This window comes from Amphiura filiformis, chromosome 13 (assembly GCF_039555335.1).
Source record: "Amphiura filiformis chromosome 13, Afil_fr2py, whole genome shotgun sequence".
NCBI classification, from domain to species: Eukaryota; Metazoa; Echinodermata; class Ophiuroidea; order Amphilepidida; family Amphiuridae; genus Amphiura; species Amphiura filiformis.
In genome coordinates, this window is record NC_092640.1 from 19,088,740 (window position 1) to 19,110,471 (window position 21,732).

The 21,732-nt window shown below is 37.9% G+C and overlaps 1 protein-coding gene across 1 annotated transcript; it reads right to left on the bottom strand.

The window, feature by feature from the left end:
- Positions 1-17,554: 17,554 nt before the first annotated feature.
- On the bottom strand, positions 17,555-21,722 carry LOC140168079 (uncharacterized). Its single transcript, XM_072191382.1, has 5 exons — positions 21,473-21,722; positions 20,644-20,835; positions 19,655-20,352; positions 18,967-19,247; positions 17,555-18,838 (listed from the first exon to the last, which is right to left on the bottom strand). Exons 1-5 carry the CDS (start codon positions 21,655-21,657, stop codon positions 17,621-17,623), a joined length of 2,574 nt encoding a protein of 857 aa, XP_072047483.1. The 5' UTR covers positions 21,658-21,722; the 3' UTR covers positions 17,555-17,620.
- Between the last annotated feature and the right edge of the window lie 10 nt (positions 21,723-21,732).

The window sequence follows — 21,732 nt, forward strand, 5'->3', positions numbered from 1 at the left end:
CGATTGGTCTTTATTCCTATAGGCTGTACCCTTAACACACTCGCTGTAGCATTGTTCGTATTGCCCGCGGTATCTGGTGATGCTGACGTGGACAGGTTTTGCGATACAACGCTCTGTAGGCTAATATTTTGTCCGTTTCCCGACATTTTCTGCCCTTGCTTTGAAGTATTTCTCTGTGTATTGTCTCTCAAAAAGTATCCCGTAATCTGTCCTCGGTTTTGATTACTCATGACAAAATAATACTCGGTAAAATGATGAATATTAGGCTGGTCGTGAGAGAAAACACTTTAGGCACGTCTAATCATGGCGACGGCGTTTCTCGAATGAATTATGCTTAATCAGTATTGTTTATTATCTTATTTTCTTGAAAGAAATTAATTAAATTAATAGATTAATTAATTAATTAATTTATTTATTTATGTATTTATTTAGTAATAAAGCATATGCCATTATCACTGATATCTATCTACTTATTTATTTATTTATTTATTTATTTATTTATTTATTTATTTATTTTTTATTTATTCATTTACTTTTTTATTTATATATATATTTTTTATATTTATTTCGTTATTTATTATTGATTGATTGCTTGATTGATTGACTGAATTTTCAAAGTAGCTATATGTGATGTGTCATGTCAAAAGGAGACACTTTTGGGCAGGATCGTAAATGGAGAAAAAGCCAAAAATCTACCCAGGGGTGATTTTTTCACAATTTGGGTTTGTTGCGAATTTGTGATGTTATTAATGTTAAAAATATTGTCTGATAGTTTCAAACGGGAATATAACTGGCATCTTGTATTTTTTGAGACATTTTTGAAGGTAATTCCTACTCTCAACAGTGTCAATAACATTTTTAAAGGCCGATATCTCAATTTCTAATTTTATAATACCATAACTTACGGACTCAATATCTTTGCTTTGGAATGTCCGATTTCATTGGGGAAAATGGCGTTGTGGGGCAAAATATCTCTATATTTAAGATATGTAAAAACCTCAAAATTCATAACCTGCCCAAAAGTGTCTCCTTTTGATATGACACGTCACATATGTTTAATAATATTTTTGACACTTTCCTATCACTTTTCCTTGTGACTTTTGTGTCCATTTCAGTGGCGTCCAATTTGTGCGCGCGTGTGTGGGGGTGTGTGGGGTCAGATATTTTGTTAGGGAAACGATGCGCTTTTGTTCACTTGGATAATTGAGTTTGAATTGAAAATAGGAATTTTGAAATTGAACAATTTTGTGGGTAACAGTCTCAGATCAGACAAAATGCTGAACTAAATACAATGTAGGCCTACATATTTTACTTTCTTAACAATTTTGTTTATCGTATTTTTTTACCAGGTACATGCGATGAGGACACAAATAAAGAGAGTGAATTCGTCTTCAGTATTCCGTATTTGTACTACGACAATTACCCACCACACGTTCACATAACAACGTCCTCATTAGTACCAATACTCGCCACTCTGACAATCCCAGGGGCTGGGTATGAGATTAATAACACAATCAGTCGAGACAATCCTGCAGATATTAGATTATCAACAGATGAAGTCGGTTTTGATGTGCGTCTTATCAATCCTGGAGTTCAAAATAAAACCGTATTTGTCCGCACATCCGGTGCCTGTTTAGTGTTTGTAATAAGCAACGAGTATGCAGGTGGTGACGCATATTTAATATACCCAACTTCGCGATTAGGGTCTGAGTACTATGTAGCATCATACAAACATTCATCACCATATGATCCGTCCATCTTATGTATCTCATCAGTCTACTCAAACACGTCCATTAACATCACAATACCTAAAGGAAACACAACCCAAATCAATCTAAATCGAGTCGACAGCTACCGATTTGATAGTGATGATGATCTGTCAGGAGCTTTTGTGCAGAGTAACAAGCCAATAGCTGTAATCTCAGGTGTGTTTGCAGAAGTACCTGTGGGTGTGTGTTGTTCTGATGGCTTAATAGAACAGCTGCCACCTGTACACAGTTGGGGGTATAAATTTACCGTAACTCCATTTCTAAGTTTAAATTCTGGCTACCTGTACAGAGTGTTTACTACGATTTATTCCGCTACATTGCACATGTCCGACGGCAGCATTGCACATATTGCAGCTGAGTCCTTTCACGAAGAAGATGTCACAGGGGATACTGTTGTGTCATTCACATCTGACCAACCCGTCATGGTGGTACAGTATATGAAGAGCTTCTATGCCAATACTCCTGACCGTGGTGCTCCGTCTATGCTTATCGCCACACCGAACACATCGTTCACTGCTAATGTAACATTCGCTGTCATTGAAGTATTGTTCACTATTGAGTACAAATATTACATCAATGTAATAATAGAATGTGACTATGTAGATGGCATTTTTTTGGATCAAATACCTTTCATGAGCTCGGATTCACTCCATACATCTGATAACTCCACGTGTTGTTTACGTAGTAATGTGTCTGCTGGACATCATACCGTATCTCATACCCATCCCATGGCAAGATTCTCTGTGATTGTATATGCTATTTGTGAAGGAGGCTGTGCTTCTTCCTATGCCTATGCAGTCAATGCCATTGGTGCAGCAGGTAAGCACCTCAGCATGTCTCTGAAACTTACGCTTTAACATTGCATGAGTAACAAATTAATAAAGATTTTAGGTCTCTCCAGTAGTAAAGAGTGTGGAACATGAAACCAAAACTCCCAAAACTTTCAACAGGACCTAAGACACCAACAAATTTTTGTTTCCGAAGCCCGGGTAAATAACAAATGTATTGAAGTTGTAAAAAAGAGTCCTAATTTTTTAGTTAAAGATATACTATTAAAATAGTCGACAGTATTTCACGATTTTTTTTATTTGTTTCATTTTTTTTCCTCCGGCAAATTAAATCCCATTCCTAAAACATATTACGTTTCGTCAGCCTGCTATGCTAATTGTCCAAATCATTTTGTGTAATTTTGAGAACAAAGAACAAAATCCATGCATTAGTTACGTAATCACCCTAACTGTTTTGGATTATTCCCTTTCATTTGTATCATTATCGTCTGTTCTTGTGCAAAGTTTGATGAATAAATATGTTTAAATGCATGCTAGAACCATAATTTGTACATATAACAACAATAACAACAACTACAAAGCAAAACAAATAAAAACACCAAAAAATCCCCCAAAACCAAACAAACATAAACATAAAACAAAATGCCTCGCATGCATTAATGTAAATAGGCCCCTCCAAACCTGTTGATATAGTTGGTAATTTAAGTCTTTTAGATAAGTATATCTTTCCAGATTGTGATAAGGCCTAAAAAATTGTTTAATTGGCGTAACATAAAAACCAAATTATGGTAGGTCGTTCGGACTTTTTTTCTTTCTTTTTTTTTCTTTCTTACACAAGCTTTTTAAGCTGTAAATTGTGTATGATAAAGGCCTTGGATTTTATTCTTTTTCTTTAATTAAAAAAAAAATTGTTAGAAAAAAAATTTAAAAAAAAAAGGCCTAAATACACATGATGGATTACCATATTTAGTATTTGGGGCAAGATTCAGGTTATACACTGGAAAAACTGCAGAGCAACACCTAATAAACAGTTGAACACTTCATACACACTTTTTAACACAAGATAGTGTTTTTTTATTCGCTGACCATACCAGGTGCATTTTAATGGAAAAAAAGTTTGAAATGAAGGCTGATGTGCCCATTTTTTGGTGATAGTTGTGCTCTTTGGATGTTTTTCTTATCATCCAAGCATAAAATAATAAAAAATATTACAATTCTGACATTTTAGGAAAATGTCAGAATTGTAATATTTTTTATTATTTTATGCTTGGATTAAAAGAAAAACATCCACAGAGCAGAACTATTACCAAAAAATGGGCACATCAGCCTTCATTTCAAACTTTTTCTCCATTAAAATGCACCTGGTATAGTCAGCGAATAAAAACACGGGTTGTTTTTTCTTCAGTCAGATAGGGTTGGACCTGATTTAGTGGTGTGATCTCTTAAGGGAAGGGGTATGAACGTTTGGACAGTATTTATTGTGGGACATTAGAGCACATCAGACATATCGAATGGTATTCTGAATACGAAGAATGTCCTTCTGATATCAAATAATTTTGATTTTTTGAAATTCGCAATGTAATACACATTTTATGGCAAATAATTAAAAATTGATATTTTTGATATTTAACAGTACTCGAAGTAAATTTATAAATATGATGATTTATACTTAAAGTGTATGTAGGTAGGATGAAAAGCCGACGATCAATTGAAAATTTTGACCTTTCGTATTGAAGATATGGATTTTTTTCCCAAAACACCAAAAAAAAATAGGTCTTTGGGGGGTAAAATCCATATCTTCAATATGAAAGCTCAGAATTTTCAATTGATTGTTGGCTTTTCCTCCCAGCTACACACACTTTAAGAATATATCATTAGATTTATAAAATTTACTTCGAGGACTGTTATTATATCAAAAATGTAAAAAATATCAAATTTTAATAACTTGTCATAAAATTTGTATTATATCGTGAATTTAAAAAAATGAAAATTATTTGCTATCAGAAAGACATTCTTCGTATTCAGAATGCAATTCGATATGTCTGATGTGGTCTCATGTCCCACAAAAAATTATGTCGAAACGCTCAAAACGCTCATTCCAGATCCCTTAAGGGAGCAAAAATTGTTTAAAAAGATCATTTTCATGATATTCAGTCTTTCTTAGCATATCTTGACCAATTAAAAGTGAAATAATTCAAGTTTGATTCAAATGAATGCAGCATGTGCATTGCTAATCATGCGCTATCTAATGAAGATATTAAGATTAAGATATGATAATCATGCAGGGCCTAAGTTTTTGCTTGTCAACATTTCAGATGTTTTTAATTTAGTCACAGGACACATGTAAAAGTGGAGACAAATGTTTATACATCCCGATCTATTGTCAAGTAGGCAATACCATGTAGTTGAAATTACTAATGAAACCCAGCATCCCTTTTTAAAGGCCTTTCTTGTTTGGTGTTTTCTTGATTAATCTTGCTTGGAAATAGTCAAAAATGCTTGAGGGATACCTTGTTTTACTCCATCCATGATACCATGATGGTCACACAACTGAAAAAACACAAAATTGAAATCAGACGTTACTGCAACTGCCAGGCCTAACCGAACTCGGTCATATCTCAGAGTCAGTTACAACTATACGGCCTAGCCTACTCGACAAAACCCCATTTTTTCAGTTTATAGGCCTTAATATTTGTGCAAGAATGTTCTTGATTAGCTGATTAATTATTACTTGTACTTTAGCATGATCTGGCAAGCTTCAGTAGGCCTATGAATTTTTCAGTTAAGCTTAAAGTTTCAACAATTTAGTCTATAACTTTTGAGCAAATTTCCAAATCCCCATATCCATCCACCCCCCCATGTAATGTAAATTTAGCATAAAACTTACCCCCAAAACAGAAAAAATCACTTAAACATGAGTAATCTGGTTAATTATTGTTGTACAATGTAAATTTTCTGTCGCAGAGAGTGCATCTCTCACACTAGCGTTTCTAGATACCACATATAGCTAGCAAATTAAACTGAGAGTATATAAATATAGCTAATTGCAATCGGGCTTCAACTTTGTCAATAATGCTGTTTCCTTGTTTTTTTGCCAAAATTTTTCATTTTAGAAATACCTAATGACAATTTTAACGACTAAGTCCTGATGAAGTCAGAGCCACATCTGACGAAAGCTTGACCAATTTCACACAGTGACTGGCTGCACCAGTACTGTAGTTTTCACACATTGACCGGCTGCACCGGTAATGTGATATCCGACGGAGCACACGAATAAAAATCAATTGTAATTTTAACGACTTATAAAGGGATTTATTAGCAATTTTATTGTTTATACTTTTGCTGGGATCACTGAATGGGACTTTAAAGAAATGCTGAAGATATTACCATAATCTCCATGTTTAAATCCAGCTAATTTACAGTCTTTTAAAAATTGGTTGAAGAGTTTTTTTTTTTTTTTTTTTTGTTTTTTTGCTTTTTTTCATGTGAAACGTATTGTTGAAACATTTTCATGATCTTTACATTACCCCACTTTGTTGTAAAGCGTTTTGACCATGTTGACCAAAACCAATGGACAATTATCTTGATGAATCTATTTGCGGACTGGAGTGGATACCAAGACCACTCATTTGAATATCTCAGCAGCACATAATTTACAGTTGCAATCGGTAAATATAGGTAAATAATTGATCAGATAAGAATTACATCTTTAAACATTACATTTTTCAGAACAATTCCCATCAACTGGAGAACCATCAAGCAAAGCGGAATCAACACTTGAAATGTCATCACATGAAGCATCTACTATCTCACAAAGTCCAAGTATGTACTTGTTTGTTTATTTTTTAAATTCGACACAAAGCAACTTTTAAGTTGATCATCGATGCTTAAATCCCAATGTTGACAAAAAATCAGATGATCAATATATCTGTGAGAGGATTTTCATGTTCTTTAGCTTCCAGTACTTATGCCCTGCAATATGCACTTAGGGTGGGTGTGTGGGTGGGTGTGTGTGGGGGGGGGGTTGGTGGAAATCACAAATTCCTTGGTAAAGATCAGTTCGTAATACCATGCTTTAACTTTAAACGAATATGAACTAAACTCCTCAACAAAAGTTTGGAAAGTTTGTCAAAGCATCTGTATCTCAAATTATTTGTGACATATTCATATCGTGTTGCATATCAATGGATAGCTACAATACTCCCCTTGACAATGACACCCTATTTGAAACAATAACATTTTTCACGGCTGAGTACACGCCTTGTGAATGTATTGGGGTCTCAAACAGAATTTGCCAAATTGAACATCTGGGACCTAATGCAATCCTCCAAGATAACACCGCTCGCCTCACCTACAGAATATGGGAGTAGAGCCAAAATGGCCTGCCATCAGGCCAGACCCGGGGGCCACACCTCAACCCGATTGAACACTTGTGGGACCAGCTTGTTCGTGCTGTACGTGCCAGAGAAGTTCATGTGCAACCACATTGAATGACCTGCGACGAATCCTTGTTGAAGAATGGAATGCCATGCCACAGTAAAGTGTAACCAGGTCGGTGAGCAAAATGAGGAGAAGGTGCCTGACTATTGTGGCTGCCTTTGGTTTTTCCACCCGCTATTGAGGATAGTGGCTAGCGTTGTTTGAGCACAGAATAATGGTCAATTTGGCAAATTCTGTTTGAGACCCACTACATTCACAAGGTGTGTACACAGCTAGCCGTGAAAATGTTATTGTTTCAAATGGAGTGTTATTGTAAAGGGGAGTATTGTAGCTATCCATTGATATGCAACACGATATGAATATGTCACAAATAATTTGAGATACAGAGTTTATATCTGTGATATTCTCTCTTTTAAGATTAAAACTATATCTGTGATAAAGACCTGTTTTTGTATTGGCTGAACTATGTTCATAATAAGACTTAGATGTTTATAAGGCGATCATGAAACAATTCATCTGAGGTCATCTAAGGTCATATGTTAAAGTTGCTCCATTTTAATTTTCAAAATTGCTCCGATTTGGCTGTAACTCGCGGAAAAGGATTCCTAGTACTTCAAAAGTATGAAACCGCAAAGGTAATCCGAAGTCAAAGTTCAGGTCAAATTTAAAATTGCTCCGATTGGGCTGTAACTCTGGGAAAATGATACCTGACACTTGAGGAGTATGAAACTGCAAATGTCATCAGAAGTCAAAGGTCAGGTCAAATTTGAAGTTGCTCCGACTATGCTGTAACTTGGGGAAAATGGGAAAATGATCCCCGACACTCGATTTTCGGCACCGTAAGGGTCATCCGAGTTCAAAGGCCAGGTCAAATTAAACGTTGCTCCGATTGGGCTGTAACTCAGAGAAAATGATTCCTGTCACTTGAGGAGTATGAAACCGGAAAGGTCATCCAAGGTCAAAGGTTCAAATTCAAATTTGCTCTGATAGGGCTGCAACTCTGGGAAAATGATACCTGATAGGAGAGTATGAAATCGCAAAGGTCATCCGAGGTCAAAGATCAGTCAAATTTGAAGTTGCTCCGATCGGGTTGTAACTAAAAATGATCCCTGACCATAGGGAGTACTAAACCGTAAAGGTCATCCGAGGTCAAAGGCCAGGAAAATTTTAAGTTGTTCCGACCGAGCTGCAACTTGCGAAAAATGATCCCTAACACTTGGGGGAGTATGAAATCGTAAATATCGTTCAAGGTCAAAGGTCAGGAAATGTCAAATGAGGTGAAATGTTTAAATGGGCCAGAGTGGGTTTAAATGTGATGCAAATTATCCATGATTTGAGGGAGAATGAATAGTTAACCAGAGGTCAAAGGTCAATAAGGTCGATCAGAAACCACCGCGGCCTGATATTCGTGGCTCGTGAGCCACAGTAGCTCTAGTTACTTTTCTGCCTGTGCGGCCGTGTGTGGGTTAAATTAACAGCGAAGTAGGAGAACAAATTATCTAAAGCTCCGTCAAGGGTATGGTAGGGAAACGTGGAGGGAGGAACCATAGACACCTGATTAGTTTTTCGGCAACAAGTACGCACTTTAGTAGTTAATTTGCATAATAAATGGTTGGAAATGTGATGAAATCAACATTGTGGACAAGTTATCGCCAGATCTGATTGGCGTATGGTAGCCAAACCTGGTCAATATAAAAAAAATAGTTACACACATGGTAAGTCTCTCATATTCACATGTAGAAAGGTACATGTAATATTAGTGGGATCAGGTGTGAGGTAGGTTGGGATAAGATGAGCTACTTACAGGTGGGTTAGGGTGTGGTGGACGGGTTTGGAAGGGGTAGAGTAGGAAAGGGGTCATCTGACGTCAACTCACTATTGATTGTCGCAGACTCGCAGGTTAATGATATTGGATAGGAATGACCACTTGAGCGAAACACAAAATGTCATGGTCATTTTGAGGTCATCCGGGGTCAAATTGCCATAGATTGTTGCATATTTATGAAATATCGTGGTGGGAACGATCACCGAAGCGAGACAATAAATGTCAAGGTTATTTGGGGGTTATTTGGGGTCATCCAGAGTCAAATCGCAATAGATTGTTCATGATATTTGGTGAGAATTACCACCTAAGGAAGAGAAGAATGGCAATGTCATTTTGGGGTCAAGGGTCAAATCACGAAGATCATGTAACGGGTTCGTTAAATTTGTCGGGAGCGGCTACCGAAACCAAAGATCATTTTGGCGTCATCCAGGGTCTAATCGCCATAGATTGTTGCATGTTTATGAAATTTGGTAAGAACGACCAGGTTTAAAAAAAATTAAAAACATGAAGGTCATTTTGGGATCATTCGGGGTCAAATTGCTATAGATTGTGGCAGGTTCATGATATTGGGTGAGATATTTTTTTGTATTTTTGATAGTTAACTATCCTCAACGTAAACTTCATAAATCTAATGATATGTACTTAGTTTATGTAGCTGGGATGAAAAGCCGACCATCAATTAAGAATATTAACTTTTCTTCGAGTTTTCTTCCCCAAAAGACCAAATTTGTTTTGTGTGTTTTGTGTTTGGGGAAAATCTTTATCTTCAATATGAAAGGTCAAAATTTTCATATGATAGATGGATTTTTGTCCCAGTTACATAAACTTTAAGTATACGTACACATCATACAAATTTATACAATTTACTTCGGGGACTGTTAAATTTGAAAAATATCAATTTTTAATCATTTGCCATAATGGCATTATATTGCGAATTTAGAAAAAAAAATGGATATCAGAAGAACATTCCTCGTTTTCGAAATGCAATTCGATATCAGGTCCCACAAACAATACAACAAGTGGCTGAAATATTTCAAAAATGAAATGTCCAAGCGATAGTATTAATGTTAAAATAAACAAAAATTGATAAACAACATCAATAACAAAAAAGAGGCATGGCTGCTGATCAGGCAAGTTATCTCCTAACTAGCAACACTAGGAGTTAAAGTTTGACACTATTTCAAACCATTGCGATTTGGTAGTTCACATCATATTGCGAATGGTAGTGAGCTTTGGCAAAAATTGCATTGGTATTACATATATATACGTTTGTAGGTCCTGTGGTTCTCGAGTTATGTTGTAAAGAGGAATGAAACAATATCACTTTTGTAAAACATACATAACTCGTAAGCTTTCAAAGTATGAAGTTGTGCAAAACATCAAGGCAATATTTTTCAATAATATATTGATTTAGATAATAAAAATCGATCTTTTTGGCTGTTTCGATCAACAATACTTAGTTAACCTTTAACTTCATTAATTTCTTCAATTCTAAATTACAATGCAGCACATTATTGTTAATGTGTATTGTCCCATTGGAAAGTTACAAAAAATGAGTCTTTTTGTAGTTTCCCAATTATCTCAGTGACAGGTGAACGGATTTTGATGATTTATGCACTATTCTATATAAAACACTTCGTGGATTTTGAATCTGCAAGAAAGTTTTAATTTTACTGGTGATATTTTAAGTTATGGCCCCCGATCCACAGGGCCTATTTTTATTGAAACACTCTGTACTATCAAAAATTGTTGCATACATTCTTAGATTTTTTTAGATTGTTGCAGGTTCGTGAAATTTGGCAAGAACGACCATTCGGGGTCGAAGTGCAATAGATTATCGCAGGTTCATGAAATTTTGTAGGAACAAACACGAAGTGAAACAAACATGTCAAATTCATTTTGGGGTTTTTCGGGGTCATCTGGGGTCAAATCGCAAAAGATTGTTGCAGGTTCATGAAATTTGGTGGGAACGGCCACCGAACAAGACAGCAACATTTCAGGAAGTTCCTGCAATATCCAGAACATACGACAGCAGTTTTTCAGTGGCTGCACCAAGAATTTGGAACCGGCTTCCACTTGCCATCCGCAATTTGCAGACAACGTCGCAATTCAAATCGCGTCCGAAAACACACCTTTTTAATGAATCATTTAACAACTGAGTGTACTCATAATATCGTTATGAATTCGGCAGAGTGACGAATCGAGAATTTTGAGCAAATTTAGTTTTTGTATGCTTATGATTACGTTTCAGGTTATCTTTTATTTCCACCAAAAATTAATGGTAAATCTTACTCACCGACATAGTTATTGAAATTTTGATTTGGACGAATCGCGCCTAAGTGCGATAAATGAATTCGGCAGAGAGACGAATCGTATACTTAGCTGTAGAAATCATGTTGATCTATAGAATTTTCTATAATTATTACATGTCCTATACTAATATTTTTGCTATCAACGTATAGCTGTATGTATTTTCTATCCAGTGATACCAAAATAAGTACAAACATCATTCCCCACGTGATATTGATGTGGTTTAATATTGTGAGTGCGCGCCCGTGAAATTGGAAATACTATTAGTAGCTCGATGGTTTCATGATATTGTGTGGAAAGACCACCTAAGTGAGACAAAGCATGTCAAGGTCATTTTGGGGTCATTCGAAAAAAAACCATGGTCAAATTGTTATGGATTATTGCAGTTTCATGAAATTTGGTGGGAATAACCACTGAAGCGAGACCAAACATATTAAGGTTATTTTGGGGTCACCGGGCTCAAATGGCCATAGATTGTTGCAGTTTAATGAAATTTGGTGGGAACGGCCAACGAAGCGAGGCAATAAACTATTAAGGTCATTTTGGTGTAATTCTGGGTCATCCAGGGTCAACAAATCGCCATAGATTTTTACAGGCTCGTGATATTTTGTGGAACGACCACCTAAGCGAGACCAAAAATGTCAAGATCATTTTGGGGTCATTCATGTTCATGAAATTTGGTGGAAATCACTACCAAAGCAAGTCAAGAAGTTTCAAGGTCATTTTGTGGTCATCGGGGTCATCTAGAGGATGTTTAAATACATTCCCATAACCCAATGGGGTTTCTGACCTTGGTATGTCTGCCTTTTGTACACATGTTTACAGCGTCATCATCTCTATATCTTAGAAATTGCCATGGTAGTAGGGCGAATTACACATGTGGCACAGTTGACCATACCTTACATTGGGATTGTATTATATGCAAATATCTGGTGTTTTTATCCTTTTATTTAACATTCAAAACATTTATGAATAAAATTAATGCAGTGGGACAATATGAATGTTTTCTATAGAAAATCAAATTTATTCGACTATTAGCTCGTTGGCTGCAATTTTACAATTACCATTTTGTACTTGTGGTAAGGGGGACTTTGCCTTTAAAATTAGGTTATAGTGATCAAATTTCCCTATCATAGTGCATTGTAGGAATGCCTTTAAGCCTGCTCTGGGGGTTAAATAAGGCCAAATCGCCATAGATTTTCACAGGTACATGATATTTTGTGGAAAGACCACCTAAGTGACACAAAGCATGTTAAGGTCATTTTGGGTTCATTCGAGGGAACTCCATGGTCAAATTGTTGTGTAGTTTTGCGAGTTCGTGAAATTGGGTGGAAATGACCACCGAAGCAAACCCAAATAATAATTATGTCAAGGTTATTTTGGGGTCATTCGGGGTCAAATCATCATATATTGTTGCATGGTTATGAAACTTTGTGGGAACAAAATGAAAAAGGTGTTAAAACCAAAGTGCCTAACAAACAGTTGACAATCATAAATAATGACCCTCATATTTATTAAATTGTTTAAAACAAATGCAGTACCAAATCTTGGATACTGTGCTAATATGCAGCTATAGTATTCGTACACATTAGCATTAACGCTACGTCTATAATTATTTCCTATTTACTTTATTTTTCATTAATTCTTTTCTACAGTGGCATTTCAAAACCAGGATTTGGTAATTTCTTAATGTACATGCATTATCATTTTAGGTATTCCAGTTGGAGTTCTGATGACCATAGTTATTGCAGCCTTCGTTGGAGTTCTGGTGACCATAGCTATTGCAGTAGCCATTGGGACGTACCGTAAAAGGTATGGAAAACATATTTTCAAGGATGACATTTGTTAATTATATTGTATCGTTCTCAGTATTTTGCAATATAACATTTCAACAGATCTGAATGCTTCCTGACTTTTTCAAGCAGAAGTGTCAAAAGAAGTTAAAACCAATTTTTCAAACTGATAAATGGACTATTATACTGGGGTGAATAAAAATGAAAATTCAAATTAACCAGAAGTATGTATTCAATGTGGCAACAGGTCATCACACATTTTGTTACGGAGTATACCGCTACAGGCTACCTGCTAGCCCATACGGAAGCTACTCCAGAGGCGCCTCGGAAACAGTTGTCTCTTGCGGAGGTACACCGTGCAAATCACGCTAGGAGTAGGACACGTTTTTTTACCCACGTTACGGTACACTGCTTCGGAGTAGCCCTGGGGGGAATCGAGAGTAGCTTTGGAGTAGCTCCAAGTAGAAATGCGATGAGTAGCATTAGATAGTAATGCTAAGTCATTTTCTTCGTACGGGGCTTTGACCTTTTTGTTAAGGCGATTTTAAAGTGTAATTTTATTTTCATTATTAATTAATTAGATTCCTTCACATAATTATTAATTAATTCATTTATTTAAATAAATAAATAAATAAATAAATCAATAGATAACTAAATAGATAAATAAATAAATGTAATAAATTTAATAAATAAATAAATAAATAAATAAATAAATAAATTAATTAATTAATTAATTAAATGTATTTATATATTTATCTATTTATTAATTAATTAATCTAATAATTAATTAATTCATTTATTTAAATATTCAAAGAACAGACCTTCCAGGAATTCGTCAGACAACACGGTGAAATGCTTTGGAGGGACTACCATATCTTGGGAAAGTGAATGAATATACATTCGATGGTGTCAAACACAGCCAAAGTATATCCCAGAGTCAGTCTGTCTATCGGAGCTAGTCAGAGAGGGAATATATTTATATTTATATTAATATTAATATTTATATTTTAGGAAGAAGACACCAGAACAACGAACATCTGTGTACTATTCGGTACCACCGCCAAATAATCTAGTTGAGGACCAACACGATACAGGATATGAAATACCTCTTGACAATACGGGATATCAAAGTCTAGGAGCTGACAGAGATATGCCAAACTACCAGGAGCTGTACGTAGATATTTCTAATTTGGTTTCCCCTAACAAAACAAAACATTTTGAAAATATTTACACAATGTTTGAATAATAGTTAATAACAATACTAACAAATAATACTGAAATCATATCATGGCTTGAGGAAGCATCCAGGATAGGATGTGGAACGTCGCCAGTCAAAAATAGTAAGTCCAGTTGACTAGATTTTAATTAATTATAAACCTTGATAGTTTATTTACCTGCATGACTGAGAATATACACAAATATATTTACCACTGCTAACTAAAATAATAGAAGGGTAAAATATCATATTCATTATATCGTTATGAATTCGGCAGCTTTTGGTAAATTCATTTTACGCATGCATAACATTTGAATTAGAGAACAAGGGATCAATGATGTACATAATAGAGGGCAGCATATACTTTTTTAACGGAGATCAGATGATGACAGCATAATAAGCATTCAAAAGAGGGCGCCATACAGGGTTAGCTAACGGTGCATCGCAGTGCGGGCAACGACGATAACCGTTAACAAATCGATATGCTGCCCTCTACAGGTAAAGCGTAGATCCCTTGTTCTCTAATTAAAAAATAATACATGCGTAAAATGAATTTACCAAAAGCCGAATCCGGATTCGGCCGTCTGCCGAATTCATAACGATATGATCACTTCCTTTAAGGCGAGTCGAAGCCTTCAGATCATTATTTTTACAGGTTTGGTTCTGTTGCTTAAATAATACAGTTTACTTCTGCAGAGTAATACGTTGCTCTTGCAGGAAATGAGTCGAATAAGCCAATGGTCATAATAGGTAAAGACGAAAGTTTTCGCTATTTATACCCGCATGCGAAGCATGGACGGGTATATTGTTATCCTGTGGTTTCTTATCTATGCCTGTGGAACAGGGCATAGATATTCTGCTTATGCTCTTTAGTCTTCTTCTCCTTTTCCAGACCCTTCATATTGACAGGGCTATCTCCAAAACTACAAGGGCCCTAAGGCTCATATTTGGCACACGTAATGGCCCTACCCGTAGATGTGCCTTTTGCCCCTTTTGGCCCCAGAGGTCAAAGGTCATGGGCCCCAGGGGCCTAAATGTAAAAATACCAATCATGCCGTTTCTCATCAAATAAAACAGCCTCAGGGCCATGAGTTGGTACACTGATAGCCCTAGGGGTACTCTATATTTACAAGTATAAATGAGCCCCATATATCTTATGTTATGGGCCCCAGGGCCCCAAATGTTAAAATAAGGGGCAACAGATTGACATGGCTAGCTCAAAAACTACAGGGACACTGGGGCTCATATGTGGTACATGTATAGGCCCTAACTTGTAGATGTGACTTTTGCCCATTTTAGCTCCAGATGTTCAATGCTAGGGGCCCCAGAGGCCCAAATGTCAAAACAAAGGGCTGGCCGTTTCGCAGCAAATAAAGTAGCTACAAGGCTCAGATTTGAAACACTAATAGGTCCTTAGCATTTTATTGTTATATGAATATAAAAGCCCCATATGTCACACAATATGGGCCCCAGGGCCTCAAACGCTAAAGAAGGGCCGGTCGTTACTCGGTAAATAAAGCAGCTACAATGCCCTGCATTGGTATACTGATAGCCCTTTTAGCATTAAACATATTACGGGGTGTCAGGATGGGTTAAGGGTGTCATGGTGTGTTAAGGGGGGGATCACAGGCATAGATATTCGTGTTTGCTCAAACACAACAGTGTCATCTAGTTATACCCGCATGCGAAGCATGGACGGGTATATTGCCATCCTATGCTTTCTTATCTATGCCTGTGGAACAGGGCATAGATATTCTGCTTATGCTCTTTATACCCGCATGCGAAGCATGAACGGGTATATTGCCATCCTGTGGTTTCATCTCCTTCTCCTCCTTCTCCTCCTTATACCCGCATGCGAAGCATGAACGGGTATATTGCCATCCTGTGGTTTCATCTCCTTCTCCTTCTCCTCCTTATACCCGCATGCGAAGCATGAACGGGTATATTGTTATCCTTTGGTTTCTTATACCCGCATGCGAAGCATGGACGGGTATATTGTTATCCTGTGGTTTCTTCTCCTCCTCCTTCTTCTCCATCAAACACATCATTCTGTCAAGGCTAGCGCTAAAACTACAAAGGCCCTGGGGCCCATATGTGGTACACTTATGGGCCCTACCCCGTAGAAGTGCCTTTTGCCCATCTTGGCCCCAGGGGTCAAAGGTCACGGGCCCCAGGGGCCCAAATGTAAAAATACAAAGCACGTCATTTCTCATCAAATGAAGCAGCCTCAGGGCCCTGAGTTGGTACACTGATAGACCTAGGGGTACTCTATATTTACAAAATACAAGAGCCCCATATGTTATATATTATGGGCCCCAGGGGCCCAAATGTTAAAATATGGTGCAACAGATTGACAAGCCTAGCTCTAAAAGGACAAGATCACTAGGGCTCATACATGGCATATGTATGGGCCCTAAGTTGTAGATGTGCCTTTTGCCCGTTTTGGCCCCAGATGTACAAGGCTAGAGGCCCCAGGGGCCCAAATGTTAAAACAAAGGGCCGGCCGTTTCTCAGCAAATAAAGTAGCTACAGGGCTCAGATTTGGTACACAGATAGGTTTTTAGTATTATATTGTCATATGTACATATGTACCCCATATGTCACATAATATGGGCCCCTGGGCCCCAAATGCTAAAACATAGGGCCGGTCGTTACTCTGTAAATAGAGCAGCTTTAGGGCTCAGAGTTAGTACACAGATTGCACCTGAAAATCACATTGTTATATGTACATGTGAGCCCCATATATTACATTATATGGGCCCCAGGGCCCCAAACGCTAAAACATAGGGCCGGCCGTTACTCAGTAAATAAAGCAGCTACAGTGCCCAGCTTGAGTCTACTGATAGCACTAGAGAATTAAACTTCAACATATGTCCATGGGCCTCATAAGTCAACTATTATGGGCCCCATGGCCCCAAATGTTAAAACAAAGGGCCGGCCGTTTCTCATAAAGCAGCTTCCAGGCTCAGAATTTGTACACAGTAGCACCTGAGATTTATATTGTTATTAACACCCACATACCCCCCTCCCCACCCTACACACGTACATGTAGTAGGACTAAACAGACATATCCGTATTATAATTATTAATATAACTAGGCGGTCACCCGTATTTGGCGGTTCTCGGCAGTCGCGATTACCTGGCTGTTACAATTAACAAACTGCGCATGATGCTATACGTATGAAGCAGATGAATGCTGTGACCCAAAATGATCCGGATAACCTTTAAGCGAACGCTGAAATGATTTACATGAATTTGTGACACAAACAAACATTATATACCCATCAATGAACATGCAATGAACCTCCAGAGTTCTGCTGATGACCTGGAAATTATCTTCAAAAGGGGGCAATACCCACCAAGTCTCATACCTCTTCTACAATAGTTGGAGAGGGAACATTTACAGGAGTGAATGTAGTAATTGAGGAAATAGTACATGTACATGTAAATCTACCTGAATGAGTAGCAAGGTGTTGAAACTATAAAATTTCAGGGTACACCACATTGGTAGTGTAGTAGGTGTCCTCGGTGCAGCCTTGAGATGGTGATGGATATAGTTGAATGGCTATGTCAGAGAAAGATCTTGCTCTTGAGAATGCCACATACAGCTGTCCATGGGAGAAAACTGGTGATGGTAGATATATTCCCACCTTATCAAATGTCTGCCCTTGTGCTTTGTTAATGGTCATGGCATAGGCTAACCTCAGTGGGAATTGACGACGTTCTAATGTGAAGGGCAAGTTTGGGTCGGAAGGAGCAAGTCTTATTCTAGGTAGTAGAACACGTTGGCCATGATGGTCACCAGATAAAATCTCTGCATCCAATACATTATCGTGCAAGTGACGAATTATTAATCTAGTGCCGTTACACAGACCACGTTTGATGTCAAGGTTGCGCAACAACATCACAACAGCACCCTTTTTTAACTGTAGACAGTGAGGTGGCATTCCAGAGGGAGTGATGCTATTGACAAACTCCATAGAGTAGTTGTGTTGCTCTTCATCATTATCACATACAACCTTGTCTGAGCTGTAGTAGGTACGATGGTCTCCAGGCAACTTAGCAAGAACTTGGTTATTTAGTAGGAGGGACTCTTCATTCTTTGGTGTCAAGATGACCTGCTTGGTAGCCACTTCATTAGCGGTAGGAAAGATTGAGTTGACAATGTTGTCTGTAATGACACATTGAGGTGGGATATCAATTGTGTCCTGTTTAGTTGGCTCACACTGGCTTTGCAGTTCACCATTGCCCAGTTTAAGTATCCAAGTTGCAAACTCCTTTTCATCAGGTTTGGCTCTCATGTTTTTGTTGAGGGAGATCTTAGTGATGTCTGACCACAATGGAGAGCGTTTCAAACAGTTCTCTACTATTACAGTAGGAGGACTCCTGGGGACAACTGGTAGGACTTGTCTGAAATCACCACCAAGAAGGAACACCTTGCCTCCAAATGGAATATCGTGTCCTGTTAGGTCTCGTAAGAACTTGTCGATGGCATGCAAGGCGTGGACTGGTACCATGGAGGCTTCATCAATTATAATTAGATGTAGAGCCCGAATCATAGCTGCATGTTTGGATGTTGGTGATATGTTGCATGTGCTAGTTTCCAAGATTGGTACTGGAAGTTTGAAGAGGTTGTGCACAGTTCGTCCTCTACGGAGTAGTGTAGCAGCAATACCTGTCCATGCAGCAGCAGCAACCTGAAAGATAAAAACAAAAATTGTCCAAAGTGAATGTATGAGGCATTTGTTGAAATGTAAAGTGAATGTATGCAGAGGCTAGAGGTTCAGAAAAGTGGTAAAATGAATGACTGGGTAAAGGATATTACCTTTAAGCCATCAGCACGTAACGCAGCCATCAAAGTGTTGTAGACCATGGTTTTTCCAGTACCACCAGGGCCATCGAGGAAGTAAGCCTGACATAGAGGAGGAGCACCTTGTAAGACACCCTGAATAGCTGCAAAGATGGTGTCTACTAAAAGCTTTTGTTCTGGGTTGAGCTTGGCTAGGTTGGTTTGGGCATATTCTGTTTCAGCAGCAACATCAACAAATTCATCTACCTCACGGACAGCTTGTACTTCTGGCAGACCAACATCTGAACATGACAGACCTGTAGATGAAATAAGTAACATTTAGATGAGACCACAGATACTGTATGGGAGGAACATAGAGACTGTATGGGAGAGACTGCACAATAATGACTGTGAAGACAATTTAGCACCACACACTTGTAGTATAGAGGAATAATGCAGTTTCTGTGTTTGTGTATTCTTCAAGAAGTTATAATCAATATTTTTGAAGGTGTTGAGCAGTGGCAGCGTCAGAGGAGCATAATCTTCAGTCTAAAGCTGTGAGGCCTAGCAGCTCACTGGTGCTGAAGATTAGTAACATGCTGTGGTGTGTGTGCCTATGTTGCGAGGTATGTGTGTGTGGGTAGTGGTGTATGTGTCTTTTTAATAGCTTCAAGCAACTTGCATTATTTATGGCCAAGTGTATAGTTCAATGTGATCTGCTTACCAGACTGTAATAGAATGGACTCTATGTCTTGAAGAGCTTGGTTTTCTGCATCCGTTGAAGATTGGTGGTGGAGATAGTCCTCTATCATGGATTGTTTGTGTGTGGTCCATAATGTCAGTGGATCAGTAGGTTGGCACTGAGCACAAATGGTAGCAAACAATGCTCGTAATTGACGTGGCATTTGGAATGTTGAGGCCTCTGTTAGTGCATTGTTCCATTCTTCATCATCTGCTAGAAGACCAAGATGTTTACATGCATCCTTGAAGGAATCACATATGTGACCATCAATTGTTCGCAGATTTTCAAAGTTGGTTGCCCCAGGCTTATGCAGTAGAAGCAAACGGAGGTAAAAGCGTTCTTGATGTCTCGGACTTGCTGAGTACATCCGTGCTATTACTTGCTTGTTCTTTCGTTTGCGAGGTTGCCATTTCTTGGTGGAGCTATTGAATACATAATGCTGAGGGATATCTGAATACAGATGCTGTGCAGCGGTGTCATCATCCTGGTTTAATTGGAACCATGCAGTCAGATGAGTATGCTGCACAGTGGCACGGTCTAATGCTTCTTCTTCCTGCCCACGATGGAAATAAACAGGCTGCTGGAGGGGGAGGTGGACAGCAAGTCTGGTAACAGTAGAAGACTGGAAATGCATACGGTACTCAGATAGACGCCAGAAAGCTTCTGGAGCACTGACGTATCTGCAAAGAGAAAAGAATGCGACACATTATGGGATGTGAATGATAATTAAAGAGAATGAAGTTGGTACTATACCATTGTTGATCTACATGTAGGTGCTGGTGTGTATCTAGAAATGTTTATTGTATGGGCCCATGCATGTAGTATGTAAACATTAAGTGATCTCATATTGTGGGGTAGGTGTAGGCATGAGTCAAATCTGTATACATGAATGATACATTACTGTGTGTGGGGTAGTTGTACAATGTAGGTGTGTGGGTACTTGAAGGTAACTCTACCAAATCCTTACCTACCTAACATCCAAGAAAGTAGAGACTTCATCGTGGTCTGGTTGGCTTGTCTCCTGCACTTCTATATTAGCACAGTCGTGGCCCTTGTATACATACTTGAATATGTACTTGACACTTTTGATGGACATGCAGGCTTCTAAGTTGATGTGCGCCTTGTACTTCTTGGAAAGCCATGGGTTGTACGGAACAATCCATCTGTTGGAGAAAGGGTCGAGGGGGGGGAGAAGAGAAAAGATTATGAGCAAGATCTGTGTTATAATAACCTACATTGAATAAAAGGCCATGGTTAGAGGTATATTGCTGATAAGTTTGCAAATAACTTGCCCTCCGAAGTACATGTATGTTTGACTAAGTTACATTATTTATTGACATTTATAGCCTGTTTTTGTTCACAATCAAGTAAAATTTGATTTATTATCATAACTTGCATAGCCTACATTGTACTCACAACGTTAAATATATACAATGGAAAGAACAAAATGTAGGCAGTTGTACCTTTTAAGTTATAATCATCTATATAAGGCCAAACAAAAAAAGGTTCGTCTCAAAGCTCACAACTTGGTTTGAAAACAAATTCCCGACTTGGTATTTTTATGGTATTTTGAGTCTGCAAGCTTTGAGACGGTTTTTTGCTTGGACTAATAACATTTGATACAATAAAATATCTGTCCATTAGTACTGAACATTGTTGGCATTTACGAAAGGAAAGTCTGTGGAAGCTACAATTTGTTTCCTTCACCTTTTACTGTATATTGTTCCTGTAATTACATGTGTAATGATAATTGTAATGTTATGACACTGGTTCTTTACTAATTATAGAATGTCAGCTTACCTGTTGTCTACTTGCACACCACGGACCATCATAGTTGCACCATTGTCACGTCGTCGGTAGGTTGGGTAGCCATCGACACAGATATTGGTTTGGTCATTGAAGCCTTTGGGGTACCCCTTAGTACATTCACTATCTTCCATGCACACTGAGTGTGTATTCAGCACACCACATGGGCCATGAACCATTGTTGTTTGGATGATATCATGGAGGTCTGGGTCAGAGTTGTGATCAGGTATTTCTGCGCATATTATCCTATTTAT